Here is a 17312-nt window from a genome sequence, read left to right on the forward strand (position 1 = left end):
CCACAGCCTTGCAGTGTTCACAAAGGCTGTTTGGTTACCTAATTAAAAAGACAAATAGACAAGCTAGGGAAGCAAAAAAGAACAAAACAGAACATGTTCCATTTTTAGGCAACTATAAATCTTGCAGGGAACGGGACATTTAGAAGTCATTTAGTGTCATTAAAATGGCTAATTGGCCTGTAAAGTACACTAAACAATTTACAAGCAAAACTCATGAACAGCTCAAGTCACTCATCAACATTTTGAGCTTGGTGACTGTTTACATGGGTGCCAAGCAACATGGGCATATGAAAAATACTGTTTTCAGATTGTAACTTGTGTTCACTCCATGTGAGTAGTTTTGTTTCTGTGTTTTCCTCAGTCACAACTTCTTGTACTGTACACCATGACGGATGAGACAGGCATGTTTTAAGGACTGCAAGAAAGCAAATTAGGTCTTCATCACTGGTCGGATCCCACTTTACTGTTTTTCCATGAATAAATGTATTTAGTGGCTGCGTGTCAGCTTTAAATATGAAAGAGATGTTAAAACTTTCCAGTTACAAGAGTACTTATTGTCATCAGAATGAAGGAAATCTGGCTGCAATAAAAAGCAAACCAGACAGAGCTTGAAAGATTGCAGGAGACAAAGAGCTTTGTGTCTGGGGCTTTTATTTTGTTAGTTTGTCTTACATTCAGTTTGGCCTGGTGCCAGACCAGACATGATCTAAAAGAGGGAACAAAATCTATTATTCTAAAGCTCAGACTGACTGCTTATAAAAGCAACGTACATCAACTCACACATCATGTAAATCCTACATCTGTTTCCACGATACCGTATCGCTGCAATCAACAACATAATAGAACTATGTCTTACTTTATTTCTCTGTCACCAAAATTTATGGCAACTGTCTAAGAAGATTTATTTTCTACTCAAAGTGAAACATGAATCAACAGAACAATCCAAAAGGTGACAACAGTTCAAGCATGCAACACAATCTAGAAAAATAAACATTCTTTAAATGCCCGTAACATTAACATGAGGTCTCAGTTGTGTCTGGGCATGACAGTAGTGTTTGAATGAGTGGATCTTTTTCTTATTCTCTTGAGGCATTTCAAAGGTCCATCCACATTGTTTTTCATACAGTATGTACTGGAGTCAAGTTAAAACTAACTGGAGTTCTGAAGAGGACAATCCTGAAACAGGAAGTGTCGGTCCCTGAGAAAAGGCAACCAAAGTCTTTCACAAATGGCTGGCTACTCTTGTACCTTCCTTTTGAGCTTTCTGTTCTTTGATTTCTTTTTCCATCGCCTTTTTCCAAGATGGTTGGTGAACAGGTTATTGTATCGCTCATCCATCTCTTGCTCCTCCCTCTCGTCTTTGTACCAGGGCCCCCACACTCCCCCATTGTACTGAGGGTTAGAGCGCAGGTCTTTAGCCGGGTAGCGTACGGGCACTGCTGTCTTGTTGTACTGTGCTAGCCGCATTAGCATCTTCTTCACTATGTGAGGGTAGCGCTGAGACAAGTCCACTCTCTCGTAAGGGTCAGCTGTGATGTTGAACAGCCAGATGGACTTACCACGGTCCCAACGGACGCGCTCATTATGCCAGCGATTCATTAGCTGTTGGTTGGAGAAGGTCTGTGGGGGGACCCAGTCGCTGTAGCCGGGGACCCCCGTCAGGAGCTTCCAGTGGCCCACCCGGAGCGCCGCCTGGACGGCCGTGTTCCATATGCCGTACCCAGCCTTCCATGAGCCATTTTTGGCTTTGATGTAGATTGGGTCAATGTTATGAAGAATGTCCTGACGAGGAGATGGACGGCCTTCACTGATAGCCTCCCAGACGTCGTATCCATCCAGATTTAGATCTTCGTCTAAAGTCCCTTCACCCAGGGTCACTAGTGTGGGGAACCAGTCAGTGATGTGGACCAAAGATCGACATTTTGTTCCTTTATTTACCAAAAGGGGACTGTGAACAAAGCCCACCGCCCTAATCCCACCTTCCCAGTAGGTGGCTTTACTCCCCCTCAAGGGCCAGTTGCTTCCACCTGCTAATGGCTGGCCCCCGTTATCTGAGGAGTACACTATGACTGTGTTGTCATAATAACCGTAGCGTTTTAACGCTAACGTGAGGTTGTGGATAGCTTCGTCCAGACAGGACACCATGGCGGCATATTTACGACGATGCAGGTTTGGAATACCCTTGTAGCGCTCAAGGTAGCGAGTGGGAACCTGCAGCGGGGAATGAACTGCCTGATAGGCTAAGTAGAGAAACAAGGGTTGTGAGCGAGGGTTGTGATTGGCTAAGATATTGATAGCCTTTCTTGTAAACATCACAGTTGAGTACAAGCCACGGTCCTGTTCCCAAGCTGCCTCTTCCCCTTCGTACAAATCGTAGCCACACATACCAGGCCCTTCACATTTATAGTGGCTGTAGTAGTCCCCACTCCCTAGCAGGGAGCCGAAGAAAGAGTCGAAGCCACGCTGGGTGGGCAGGCAGCCACGCTTGTAGAAGCCCAGGTGCCACTTGCCCACCATGTGGGTGGAGTAGCCTGCTTGCTTGAGCTTCAGGGGCAGGGTAACATTTTCCAGGGGTAGGCAGTTGGGCTGGGTAGCTCGGATGATGGAGTGCTGAAGGCCTGTGTGGATCTGATACCTGCAGAATAAAAACGGATATCAGCCAGTCAGAGACACATTAAAAGAAATATGCATGTGCAAATTGTAATTTGTCTAAGATAATTTTTCATTTGAAACATTCATGCTACGCAGCACTAAAAAAGGAGGTTAACCACTAGCTATTGTACAATAAATTAATTTGTTGTAACAGAGTACCAAGCCATAATGATTCAGTCATCCATGACAGTTGATGGTATTACGCCTTTACTTTCCTCTCTTCCACTAAATTACATTTATGATGTTGGCTATGTTTCCGAAAATGTTGCAAAGCCTTACTCTATATTCTGTGCTCAAACTGTCAAGAGTTGTAAAATTACCTCACAAACTGGTCCAGATAGGATAATGAGCCCTGCTGAGTATATTTATATAATATCCACATGCTTCTGTGTGACATTTCAATAAAATAATCTAAACACTGAAAATGCTGCCAATACAAAAACTGAAAACTAGATTTTTTTCCCTTCACAAAGGATTCCTCTCACAGACCATTTGAAGGCAAGAGGTTGTCCAGTCACAGAGAATCTTTGTGTGGAAATTACACACTGATACATTATTCAATGCAATCTCAATTACAATGGACCCAGTCCAAAACAAACACATTTGAGCTGACAGAAGAGGGCTTATAGGCTGGCAAGCCAAGTGCAGGATAATGTTCAACTGACATCTAACATTGCAGTGAAAGGTGGTGGATGGGTAATGGTAGCTGGAGGGGGGAGGCAAAGAGCAAAAACAGAAGACCCGTCACTCAAGACCAGACAGGAAACAGAGTTGAGACCTGGAGCTAATGATGCTGTGCAGCCATTGTGGCAGCAAGCTAGAACAGCGCTATTGATGAGTGAAGGGCAGACACTGTGTATTGGGGATTTGATATTAAGTACGTTTTCTAATTCCTTTCACTGCACACGTAACCTCTCAGGTGCTTTTGGTAGTAAAATAAGGATTAAGTCAGTCTAAAATGTTGGGTAATTTAATCAACTTGTGTTACCTCAAAATGACCACAGTACACTGCAGTATATCTGCAGGCGTATGATGGAATTCTTGATGAATTTCAACAAACACTCTCCACCCATTGGAGTATTAGGACTTTACCATTCCCACACCACCACATCATCGGTTACTCAACGATTGCAAACGTCAGCAATGACCGGGTTCAGGAGAAATTTCCAAACTCACGGCTTCCTCAAAGGCTTCCTTGATAACCCTGACAAAAGGAAATGAAAAACAATAATGTTTTATTGCCTACTAGGTGGGTACTAAGTGGGGCTGGGTATTGAACATCAATCTGATATGTGTCTGATATTTCTAGATCTACAGCAACAACTTTTCCATCATACATTATATTTTTACATTCAAAGCTGGGCAGTTCAGGTATATTTTTCAATGAAAAAAAGCTGTAATAAGCGTATTCTCCAACTTTCAGTCTATTTGGATCCAGGTAGGACCCTATGTCTATGTCCGGGTCTGTGTATAAATATGATTTATCTCAAGTAGATCAAAGCAGAGACACTATCTGCTTTAATTCTGTGGTGCGCCATCTGGTCTCTTTTTTTGAAAATTAGTTTAAGCCCATCGGGTTTGGTTAGGTCTTCCACAGGTTTGTATCCATTTTAGATCAGGTATAAACTTCTGGCCCAATGTAGACCTGTAATTGGCCTGCAATAATTATTTTTCAAAGGATCTCCATTCCTATACTGAGGAGACTACTAGCTGCAATTTTGAATGAAATCAATTAAAACTCGGAGCTTTGGGATTAGCAGTCTGACTCTAAAGGAGCTGAGCCAACTTTATCATTACTCAGACTGTGTTCTTGGCCCACAGCAAGCAATCCAGCTGGGACTCTGGAAGCAGCTCTCAGTAGACGATGAAGACAATGAGCTCTGACTTAATTTCTGTCCAACTCCCTGCGTCTGCTTTTGAGTCAAAGCAAGACACCCTAGAGACAAGCAACTGATGCAGCCAGATGCCTCTTCCTTTTCTTCCCACTTTTGACCCTCCCTCACTCTCTCCTGAGGTTAGCGGTGTGCAGTCAAGCTGTCACCAGGGAAAGGGAGTGAATAGAAGTGTCTTGTTTAGGTTTCCAGAGAGGAGGATTCAGCTTGGAGGAGAACCAGAAGGAGGGCAGGACTAGCAGACCTCCATCGCCCCTTGAGAATGCAAAAGTCTGTCATGGGTTACACCACTGTGTGGTATGTGCAACATTCCAAACGCAGCAATAAACTCAGTGATTTACAACTCATAACCTACTCAACAAAAACAATACAGTAACACTACACATATCCCCATAAAATCACAACTGCAACTGCAAACAAATACCAGCTACCCGGCCTGCATGTAGCACAGCGGCCCAGGCCATATGCTTGTATTTCAGTTTATAGATGCTTCGGTTTCAGTTTCAATTTACCTAACCTCTGCATAGGGAGATCTTTGGTAAAATAATACGCACGTCAACTTAAATCATGAGCAATAAAAATGTAGTTACACTTTTTTACCTGGCTCTGGTGACACAATCTACAAATTTAAATCTGGTGTATTTTTTCGGTTGCACGTCTGAAAGATTTTCTACCTTAATTGGTTTCTCTCCAGAGTTAATTTGTCTTAAGAGCACTGGTCTGTCAGGAGGATGGTTCTGTTAAACTGCATTAGGATTATTGTGCACACACTGACTACAGCTGGAGTACTGTGATGTTGGTCTGCATGTATCCATGACCTGGTGCTTGTCGCTTATAAAGACAGTGACTATCATTAGGGCTACTCCCCTAAAAGTCAAAGATTCGAGTCATGGATCGAGAGGACCCCACATAGAGGTCTGCAAACTCAACAGGCCCTGAAACACCTGCACGAGTCAGCTATGGCCAGCTCCGGTCTTTTATCTATTTATAGACCTGGCTTAGGTTTGAACAGCAAATGTACTGACTATACAGATTTTAGCTGTAGTGTGGTAGCTATGTAGGCACCGACTGTGGGTCACACCTCAACCATTACTACCTCCGCTAACCAATTTCCTGGGCAAAACCCAGACCACAGACCCTCCTCATCACCAATGTGTTTCAACTCTAGCTGCATTGGTGGAGACGTTGTGGACAGACCTGGTGGCAGAGCTGTTTGTCCTGTGTGGGGAATTATACTGCCTGCCTTGCCATGTGCCTTGTTAAACCAAAATGCCATCTGGGTTTGATGCCTCCAAAACTTTTGAAAATCAAGTTAGGAAATTGTAATGTTTACAACTTGGCAACACCAATTCCCACGGGTTTCAAAGCCGGTTCCCAGGACCTTTAAAATGTTTAGCTCCTCAGGATAATAATACGGCACAATTCCGAATTTGATACCTCTATTCATTGCAGGCCTTTGAGGTCAGGTCAGTGAATTCAAAATGAGACCACACCGGCCCTGGTGGGAGCCAAGAGAGTGTCTTGGTTTCATATGGCGATGAGAAGAATTTCTTGTCACTTGGTGGTCTAGGCAGGGGGAGCTCTGAAACCCAACTACAACCAGGCATACTGGGGGATAGAGGAGGCATTGTTGGTCTGTCATTAGATTTGAATGCAATGAAGTAAGAAAGGGATGGGAATGAAAGGAACTAGTAAAGGCAACATGTGTTTGTGGGTAGGACAACAACATCAACAACACAAAATCAACCAAGCCTGGCATGGGAATGTGTTTCATTTAAAAAAAAAAAAAAGATATAATAAAGCTTGTTTACTCCACTACTTTGTTGAAAAAATCCACATAATATATAATTAACTCGATGAAGAGTGAGTACTTGTTCTCCGTAATCTCTCCAGACTTTCCACAAGCATACATGGTGAATTTAGCCTTGTTACTAGCCAATAAATTTCCAGAAATTGACTTTTGGATGTAATACGCTCCATTATCTTCAATCTCCATTTATATTCACTCTGCTTATTCCATGATAGTTTTTCCACTTCTGCCCTTAACTTCATTTATTTTTGTTTTGTGTGTGTGGGTTTAGGATTCGACCCCTTAAGAACCCCAACCCCTGCTTTTGTAACTCCTGCAGGTTTGGTGGTGTTCACATACCAAAAGGTTACAGCCGTGTAATGAGAATGTCATGCTAAGTGCAGCCTGTGATCCCTCCACAAATCAGTCAAACCAGCCTGAGGTCTTGACGGAGAACGTTACAAGGCGGAGCTCAAAGATTTTCAAAGTATCCCTGTGTTGTTTCTCTTTGACATCAAGGGGGTTCACAAGGGAACTAGGTCTTGACTTTGCAGGTTTTGGGGCACCTGAAGGACAGTTCTAGGTCTTTAGTATTTATGAGGCCTTAAAATAATGGCTGCAGTAACTACTACTCTCTGGAGATCTTCCCTCCTTCCCTGCAGTCCCTCCATATGTCCAATGTGATGGATTTATAGGTTCTTTTAAAGTCAAGCAGGTCATGAATAGCCAGCCACAAAGGCCAAAGCTCTGGGGTCAGATCCTTTATCCAGCATGGATTCAAGCCAGGCAGGGAAATACTTCTAGCAGTTAAATTCCCTATCTTATCACGCCAAAGGCTGCTGTTGCATTCCTTCGCATAAAAAGCAGAGTTACAGTCTTGAACACGGCTGTAATCACGCTATCGCTCTCGTTTATTTACACAACCACTGAGCCACAAGGCCAACAAATCACACACGCCATTAAATTCAAATCACTGAACGCCGTCAATCGCTCAAGTCCCACAAGACAAGTGCACTGGCCACCACTCCAGCCACTGAGGTTGTGGAGGTTCCTGATCAGACCTGCTGCCCAGGCTAGGGCCTTTTCTTGTATTCCTGCTCCACGTCCTCCTCACATATGGTTCAAATAAGCAGCCTCAACTCGGCGCTCTGCATTTAATCAAAGTCAGCCCCGGAGTAGTTCGTCTTACTTAGCTCTTCCTATCGGCAGGCTCTTCATTTACTTTCTTGCTATCTCTGAATATCTTCCTTCGGGCTTTGCATCCCTGATCCTAAGTTCTCTATTTTACAGACTCTTACAGGTAATGAAGGTCCTTTGTTTTCAATATTTCTTTTTCAACAAATCCAGGCATTCTAGGTCAGACCGATGTGGGGTGAGGAAGGGGAGCGAAAGAGTGACAGATGACTGAAACAACAAGAAAAGGGTGACTGAGGGGCTAGGACAGGTTTGAGATAAGTGTGGACAGATGGGAAGGGTGAGAATAAGCAGGAGTCAGGCGAGAAGCACGGTGAAAAAGAGAGCTTTGAGCAAATAAACGACCCCACTCCCCTTGTGGTATAGACCAGATTCAAATCCAGTGGGCTATAATATAAGAGCACAGTGTTCAAGCATGACAGAGGAGCTTTTTTGGAATAAAGCCACTATCCTTGCTTGAGGTCTGCTCCTTGACCCAGGACCCCAGAGCGAATTCTTCATCTTTTGTTTGTTGATGGATGGTAGCGATGTAGGAGACTGATAATGAAATTTAATTTAGTTTTAAGTTTTTTTTGGCTTGACAAGAGTGACTGCAGGTTAAACACCTGTGGCCATTGAAAAGGTGGCCAGAGGAGACCATGAAGGATGAGACCATCTGTACGGTACAGATACCCTTGTCTGAAATGGAAGTCAACTATAATTTGCTGGTATTTATTCCAATCTTACCTGCGAACCGGCCAAAGCATGTAATACACGCCATTCCAGTGTGGCAGTGGCGCATTTTCAGCATGTGCTTATTCCGTGATCAGATTGCAATAATAAAAATGCAGCGTCCAGTTACACTTTCAAAATAAAGCTTGCTGAGGTTGCAGTATGGTTAGGTTTGAGCACCCAAAAGTACTTGGTTATGTCGGTTAACTTATGTGCGTAACTGCAAATAAACGGGCGTTGACTTTTGGTTTCACACAAGCCTTGAACACAAAGTCCCGTGTTTGTTTGATCCACCGACCCCGTCTTCCTACCTGTGCAAACTTTGGTGCTCTTTTATTGCATCTTCATACGCACATGTACTTTTCACATCTAGGAGAGGCAAAACGTAACGTGTCCTTTAGTGGTTCGGCGGGTCTGTTACACACTTTGGTGTGAGACTAGACTGTACCTGCAGGCGCGTTGCTGACCAAGAGCCAAGAAAAGAAGTCAAAAGGGTTAAAGATTCAGCTACTTATGCAAGAGCTGAAAGGTGTGTTTATGACATATGGAACATACTAGAAAGTCCACATCCTGGATTTGTCAGGACAGGTAAGTTAACATGGCTCTCAAGCTCTGAAACATTGATCTTTGACACTTCATAAGTGTATTTCGTTGATTTCAAAATATCCAAAACATGTGGAAAGGTTTCAGAAAAATTAGTTCATCATGTCATGTACACATTCCACAAACATATCTAACATTTTTCCGTTTTAGGGTCTGCCCAGGGGAGCAACCTCTGCCCTCGCCTCTGGCTCTACCTCTCTTGATCAGTAAAGATCAGTGGGGCTGAGGAGCACAACAACTCTGAACATGAAGGAAAGCTCTGACTTTAAGCCTCTAATCTCATCAGTGCAGCTTAAAGAAAACCAGACAGGTTGAAATTTTTGTGTCCCAGGGGGCGGACAGCGTGGAAATCTTTCCTCCGGCTCATGTTACTGGAAGGTTAAAGTGGTTTGCTATGGTTCCAACGGCAGCTGCACAACACTGCTTCTATAAATATGCCAGGGCTGTTTTATCCCCACTCTCTTAGTTTTGGTAACCTTATCTATTCATAAAGAACTCAAGCCATTTTTGACATGGACCCTATTTTCCCCTATGGATGGACTGAAATCTTGTCAACTTACCACTTACTGTACAATACGTCCTGCTGTCTCCCAGGGTGAGTAATCACAGCTAGTGAAGAGAAATCAACTGCCACTTCAACTAACATTAAAAATAAGTATCAAATCAATTGCTTAGCATTACTAAACTTTAAATACAGTATGTATATATATAGCTACTAGTGATGCACAGATTGGCTGCGAGTTCACCTGAATCTGAAGTACAGTGAATCAGCCACCGGCCACCCACTGAATGATTTATGTCCTCCAATGTAGAGTAGAATGTACATGGACATTTCATTCCACCTCTACCGATCCCTGTGTGATATATTGCCTTTTAAATAATACTGAGCAGCGCAAGCTTTCCAGGTGATTGCTTTATTGTGTGTTGTATTGATGTATGAGTGTTTTCTTTAATGATTTACTCTAATGATTGAGAGGCTGCTTTCAGTAATTTTAAATCATTTCCATGTGCGCAGTAATGTCACTGCAGCAAAAAAATATATATATTTAAGCAGCAAAACTAAAAACTGTAGTTATTAACTTGGCAGGATCTCCAGAGGACACAGAACTTTCAGCTTTTGAAATAATGTGAATAAAACTATTTCCCTGTATGAACCTGAACTGTTACTGACTTTTGGATGTGTAGAAGAACACATAACATTCGATCCTGATTGATCCTGTCTGCTTGTCTGGAGATTTAAATGATCAGCGTTCAATCAAGTTCATCAGCGTCTCTAAATGGGAAGTATTTCACCCACCCACAACACATCGCTAAAACCAGAATGTTAATTTTTTATGACCCGGCCTGCCCAATCCGAGGGTTTTAACTGTGATCCACGCATCACTAGTAGCTACATTCCTCAAATAAACTATACATCTATGTCTATATTAAACATGCTCCTGCATTTACCCCAGCACATTAAGCATTGCTTTGGTGATTTGCAGGTCAAAAGCCTTGATAACAATCCAGCTAAACACATTACTGATCCCCCCAGACTACATAAAAAACATTCTGATACCTTTCTATCAGAACCAGCATTAACTGTTTCAGCAGTTTAAGCTACAGTAGCTCGCCTGTTGGAGCCAGCCTTCACTCCCCACGTGCATCAATGAACCTTTGCAACCCATGACCCTGTCTCCGGTTCTGTTCCTTCCGTGGACCACTTCTGATAGGTACTGACCACTGCAGACCAGGAACACCCTACAAGAACTGCAGGTTTGGAGATGCCATCACAATGTGGCCCTTGTCAAAGTGGCTAAGATCCTCACGCTGCCCATTTTTCCTGCTTCTAACACATCAACTTTGAGGACAAAATGTTTACTTGCTGCCTAATATATCCCACCCACTGACAGGAGCCATGATAACCAGATAATCAGTGTTATTCACTTCACCTGTCAGTGCTCATAATGTTATGGCTGATCGGTGTATGTAACGCGTGACAAAGCCAAGGGGTGGCGAGCAGGCACAACCACTTTAATGTGTTATAAAGGCACAAAGGTTGGGAACTACTCTACTAGACGTTTCATGTTTTAACCAAATGTAGCTTTTTTTTAACCTAGAGGCATCTTTTAACCTACAAATTGCTGTAATGTTATTTTTATACTAATGATTCGTGGTTTAAGATCTGATGTCATTTTGGAGATTTTCTTATATTTGGTTTCGTGCAACAACTTTCCCCATGTGTGCCTATGTGGAAACTGTAGTTTACTGCACTCTGCAGGTGACGTGTAACAGCTGACGTGGAAGGCAGCAATCTGCCTCTCAAGGATTTTGAACAAGAAAAGAAAAATACTTTCATCATTATTCGTGGATTGACTGGATTGTCAATGTGTGGGCTATATTTGGTCTCGCGATGTTTATTTTGCCCCTGCAGTCTCTTGAGTACGTTCAGTCATTTATGAGGCAAGACAAGCTGTCCATCTGAGTGACAGTTGAGACAAACACAGAGTGAACGGTCGATGGCAAAGACCTTCAGCAAGCGTAGAAAAAGTCATAATAAAATCTGATTATATTCAGTCAGCATGCAGCTGTGGGTCAGAGACAGGTGGTAGCCATGGTAACCACTTTAAACAGCCAGTACAAACTTAATCAGGCTCTTATGAAGTGCTTATGTTTTGTCCTTTACTCTGTCTGATATTTGCCTCGACAAGTCTACGCGAGTGTGCCAGGAAGACTTTCGGTAACTTTGTTCTCAGAGCTTTAGTGTCCAGCTGACACAGACAGCTGATGTTAACACATTGATGGCTGCTGTTCTTTCACTCAGACTCAACCACACACCCACACACACACACACACACACACACACACACACTCCTCTGCAACCATCCGTTCAGGAATAAAAGCCTGGAAACATAATTTAATCTACACCTACATTTCCACATGGATGTTAGCTTTTTTTTTGGAGAGCACAGAGGAACCGAGGAGGTGGCTGCACTTTTCTCATTATTTTCTCGGACGCCTGCCAGAAAACCAGCGGTGCCCAGCTAGCCTCCTCCTCTTTAGCGAAGGAACAGATGTTGGGGGAGAAGCCCCGCAGCACTGCATGTACAGTACAAAGAGGAAAACTGCTGATGTGAAACATACTGTAAGCAAACTACAAAGCCAGATCACAATTCACCCCCCATATACTGTGTACCTTCTAACCAGCCTCACCCTCTAATATCTCTTTACAGCTTCCTGCTACCCACTAACACACTAAGTGGTTGTCAAGGCAACGCTGCTGAACCCTGATTTGGAGACACTTAAAAATTAGCTTGACAAAAACAATTTTAACTCAAGGCCCACTTCCTAACCTTTTATGGAGCGTCTGACACTGTAGCCCCCTCACACAGAACACCACTGTGTGCCACTAGGGGTTTCAGAAAACATGGTTACATTTGAGTATTGCAATATTTAGTTTTGTGATATTGTATCGATTATCTCTATCTATCAACATCTATTTTGTTTTTAAACCTCCAACTGCTAGATAGCAGTGTTGTAAATGTAAACCAAGGGTTTTACAGTGACTGATAAATACAAATGCAGAGGCCATTGTATCCCCAACATATCACCTTACACAGTATCGCGATATATTGACTCGCAACCCTTGTATCATGATATGTATCGTAATGCTAGATTCCACAATACACAGCCTTAATCATGCCCTAAATTTTGGAACTACAGTTTTCATAAGTTGGTGGCAGTGAACAAGTGTAATGTTGCTATCAAATTAAACCACAACTTGAGCCCCATTCTTAAGCCTATATTTGTTCAGATTTTGGCAAATTCACTCCATAAAAAGTATGCCTAATGATCTATTAGTAGTTCTTGTTTGCAATGTACCCATGGATGTACAGACAGCTACCATTGGACTACTGTGATAGTGAAGAAAATGTAAAAACATGGTGATTCAAGTTCTGCGGTTAGAAGGAGCGTCTTGATTGTAGTCGTCTGGATTTATTCATGATTCTTCTCTCATCAACGTTGGCTTGAAAAGTACAGTGACTAAATGCACCCAGTAGTGAAACAGTTTTTTCAACTGCTGTTTCTAATGAGAACCTAAAGGTTTTTTTAAAAGTGATACCAGATCCTTCTGGCTGTGAGGATAAAAACGCAGAATCACTAGATGTTGATTTCAGACAAACCCTGCTGCTACGGGCCATTTCATACACTTTTAGAGGATATTACCACATGGGTTTTATTATAGGGTTTGTCATAGCTCTGGCATCAGTTATGACAGTTATGCAGTCCCTCCAGAAAAACGCGATAATGCGATCGCATAATTCAATGCATAATCAGCCAAAGTCTGCATATTTATGCGGGGCCCGCATTTTTTCAAATACGCCGCACTTTCACTGCATAAATTGCTGATTTCCGCGCAAAATATGCGGGGCTTGCATGATTTCATAATCCATGCATTTTCGTTGCAAAAAAGTCACATATATCACAAAGTTGAAAAATGTTGCGTGTACTGCACTCAAGAGCAGCCATTTTCCCCTGTTGCCATGGGAACGTTATGAAGTGACGTAATTACGCGACGTGAACATCATCAAAAAGCTGCAAACCCTGCTATGAAAACCTTACAGTTTTATATTATATATATATATTAGTAGTATGTAAATTTACGTTACGGTAAGAGATTGCACTTTGTGCATTGGAAGCACTTATTTTAACAGAAGATGTCTGTTTGGTATAGCTACCTCTGTAAACAGGAAGCACACATTTTATTTTTTTATATTTTATTTATTCATTTTTACAGAAGTTGTAGCATATTCCTTTTGTAAAGCTACAGAACTTGTTTGACTCATCAATGTTTTGTAAGTTTGAGCCATGTGTTTATTGAGGTCTGAAATAAAACAAGATGAGAACTTAAATATTCCCAGCACTTTCTGTGATGTAGTATGCTTGCTTATCATAGGACGTAATAAGAAATGACTCTTTACATTAAGGTAGTAGCCTAGTGAGAACAGGGTGTTGGGGGAATCACTTTTTTCCCCTCTTTTTCATCAAACCGCAGTTTTGGCAAATTCCCGCAATTTTTGCAAGTTCCCGCAATTTCATCGCATAAAATTGCATAAATATCCTGCATATTCCATCGCATTTTTTTAAGAAAACATGCCGCATAATCAAGGATTCTTAAGCAACAATCACAAAAAAACTCAGCATTTTTCTGGAAGGACTGGTTATGACAACATCACCATTAGTAATTGCTGGGATCTTGGAACACAAAGACATTGCTATGAATTGATCCAACGGGGCAACAAACATGAGCCATTAGATGATCAGACAGGTTGTAGCCAAACAGCTGAGTGGCTGTGTGGCCTTTTCTGTTATACTTGTATGTAGTATGTTTGTTTTCTGACAGGAGTAAAAGGAACCAATCAACTTGATTTGGGAGGTGTGTGCATCGGTCCGTCTGATTCAGGTTTAAACTGGAGTAGGCCAAACCTCGCAGTGACTAGTCTTCTTAAAGACGCCCCTCCAGTGCTATGTGGCCCCAGCACAGGGCGCCCCAGGCTTTAAAAGTTAACTCCTATTAATCTGTAGTGAGGAAGGGGTGAAAAGAAAAGGGTTTTTAGTGTTGGGAGGGAAAAATAATAAAAAAAAAAAAAAAATTAAATATTTAAAATATTATATAAAAAAAAAAAAAAAAAGAGGGAGAGTTCTTTTACAGAAAAGGATTTAAAAAATAAAAAAAAAAAAAAAAAAAAAAAAAAAATTTTTAAAAAAAAAAAAAAAAAAATAATTTTATATTTAAAAAAAACTATGTTCCATTAAAAGGACCAGTTCAAGAAAACACGACCAGTATATTGAAAAGCTAAAAATTAGTTTTTGCAAGGCAAAAGGGGTCACTTTGGAAATGAATTCAGAAGATCTAGTGAGAAGTAAAGACAAGTGGAGTGCTTATCATGCAACAGGCTGGAGCCCTTCCCAGCTCATAATGTGAGATGTTATTTAAAGGTCCAGTGTGTAACATTTAGGAGGATCTATTGGCAGAAATGGAATATAACATTCATAGATATGTTTTAATTAGTGTATAATCACCTGAAAATAAGAATCATGTTACAATGAATCTTTTTTAAATACTGACGCAGCGGGTCACTCCGCCTTATTGCACCGCCATGTTTTGCGAGTTTCTGAGCCACCGTAGTTTCTCCTGCACACTTCACAGCCTGTTCTCATTCACATGATCAAATACAGACACTAGCAATGTTCAGTTAATCACAATCTGCCACTAAATCCTACACACTGGTCCTTTAATTATCTAATTATTATACTCATTTGTTTAAATACAAAATGTACCTGCGTGTTTTGTTTGCATCCAATTGATTCCTCATGACATCGACAGGTATCTTACAGAGCGTAGATGTTCATTTTGGGATGTTATGAAAGTAAAAGCTTTAAAACGTTAGAATAAAGGTTTTATGGTTTGCATGATTTAAAGGGATCAGTTTACTCTAAAAGCTGTCCGTAGAGATTTCAGCCTTCTCTACAGCCAATATCTCCAAAACTTGGCAACTCACACCCATCACAACAATCTAGACAAATAAATAGCACTACAGCTAAGAGGGAGCAGATGTCTTTTGGATTTTGGGGTTAACTGTCCCTTTAATTCCTGCATTGCACCATCAGACAGACCTGGTCAGACTATGTAACAACTGTCATTCATAATGTTAGTAATTTATCAGATAATCCTGGTTATCACACAATCACATGGGACTGGCACAGTCAGATAACCTGTGCTCTCTCAGCTTACTCTCCAAGCTTGTCTTTACAGAGGCATGGCAGACTGCCTGGACTCTGTCTGTATCTTATCCAGTGAAGTCCATAAAGACAGGCTGTTGCAGGAGCACAGTTGGGGAACTATACCTGCCGGTCATGAGCTGGCTCCTGGACGGGCTGCACAGCGGCTGCACATAGTAATTCTCCAGTTTGACTCCTTGCGCTGCCAGCCGGTCCAGAGTCGGGGTCTTGATCTCTGAGCCGTGGTACCCAACATCCCGGAAGCCTTGGTCATCCACCAGGATAAAGACGATGTGCGGCTGAGAGCTCGGCTTGTCGAACTCATTCCCTCGGTTGCGCGACTCGGCGTGCCAGTTTTCCCACGACAACTGAACGCTCCACGTCTGAGACACGATGAAGCTGAGAAACAAAGTCACCGGGACCCACAGGAGGAACATGTTTCAGCCGGACTCAGGGCTCCAGGCGCGGTTACTGACGGCGTGTGCGGCCGGTAATGTGTTGCACATGTTCAGGGGGTGCAGCCGCACTCGGGGATCGGGTCTGCATCGCGTTCAGCACTCTCCTCCAACCACAGTCCACTGACAGCTTTGTCGGATTGTGGAAAAAGAAAATCAGAGGTGAATCCACGTGGAAAGCGAACGCATCTCCTGACAGCTGACTATTACAGCACACTGTGCACGCTGCAAACCTGCACAAGTAGAAAAACTAACTGTCCATTAAAAGCACACGGAGGTCTGTCTCATCCCCCCCCCCCCCCCCCCCGCCCCCCTCACTGTGTGGTTTTCGTCAGAAGACGCGCAGGAGCTCCAGAGAACAGAGGGACAGTGAAGCAGCCGGTGCGGGGAGTCCACCGCAGATGTCCTCCATCCTGTCAGACAGCTGAGAGCTCACTGAGGACTGAACGCAAACACTGGACGTCGTTCTGAGGAGGCAGGTCCATGAGTATGTCCTCTGCAGACCCCAGCACTACACTATGCAACGATGCGTTCAGGGGCACCTCGGAAACCTCTAGCTCCAGTGTTTTAGTTGGAGGCTACAGTCGCTCATGTGGTTATCTGGATGCTGTTGATCAGCAGCTGTAATAAAGTCATTATTTATTCAATTCTACAATAACAAAAAACATTATATAACATTTCTTTAATTTTTTTTGTCACATTTATTCTTCCAAGAGCCCCAACTGAGTCTACACTGTATGTTACTCCATGTATCGGTCACATTTAATCAGTGCAGGCAATTAGATGCTGGATAAAAGGTGAAAAAAAGATTTCAAATGTCCCCCTAAGGCTCCACAGGGAACGATATGTAACTGTACCATAACTAATGTGCTGAGGTCACAATGGGGCTATGTGGAGGCCAAATATGGAAATGAGTGTTAATTCCAAGTAAAAATACTGTCATATATTTCTGCACAGTACCCACCTCTTCATCCCGCAGCTTTCACTGCCAAACCTTCTTTTCCCCTTTTCCTTGGAAATCGTCAGAGGTGGGAGTGAGCCACACACGTGCAAGTCACAAGCAAGTCTCAAGTCTTAACTTTCAAGTCTCAAACAAGTCAAGTCCCTACTATAAGTCAGGCATTTCAAGACATAAAAAATTCTGATCAGTTAAAAACAGTGAAGTCAGTTAAAAGACAGCGGCCATTTTCAGTTTTAACACCTTACCGTACCTTTACACCTTATTAGTCTTACTGATATTTGACATTTTATGGC

The 17312-nt window shown here is 42.4% G+C and overlaps 1 protein-coding gene and 1 long non-coding RNA gene across 2 annotated transcripts in view; one reads left to right on the top strand and one right to left on the bottom strand.

The window, feature by feature from the left end:
- The window catches only part of LOC127379446 (uncharacterized), a 149073-nt gene that overhangs the window by 94116 nt on the left and 37645 nt on the right, over positions 1–17312 (top strand). The gene's annotated exons all lie outside the window — the stretch shown is intronic.
- Positions 635–16581, bottom strand: arsj (arylsulfatase family, member J). Its single transcript, XM_051429018.1, has 2 exons — positions 15730–16581; positions 635–2635 (listed from the first exon to the last, which is right to left on the bottom strand). Exons 1-2 carry the CDS (start codon positions 16038–16040, stop codon positions 1237–1239), a joined length of 1710 nt encoding a protein of 569 aa, XP_051284978.1. The 5' UTR covers positions 16041–16581; the 3' UTR covers positions 635–1236.

Source organism: Dicentrarchus labrax, unplaced genomic scaffold (genome assembly GCF_905237075.1).
Source record: "Dicentrarchus labrax unplaced genomic scaffold, dlabrax2021, whole genome shotgun sequence".
Taxonomy (NCBI): Eukaryota; Metazoa; Chordata; class Actinopteri; family Moronidae; genus Dicentrarchus; species Dicentrarchus labrax.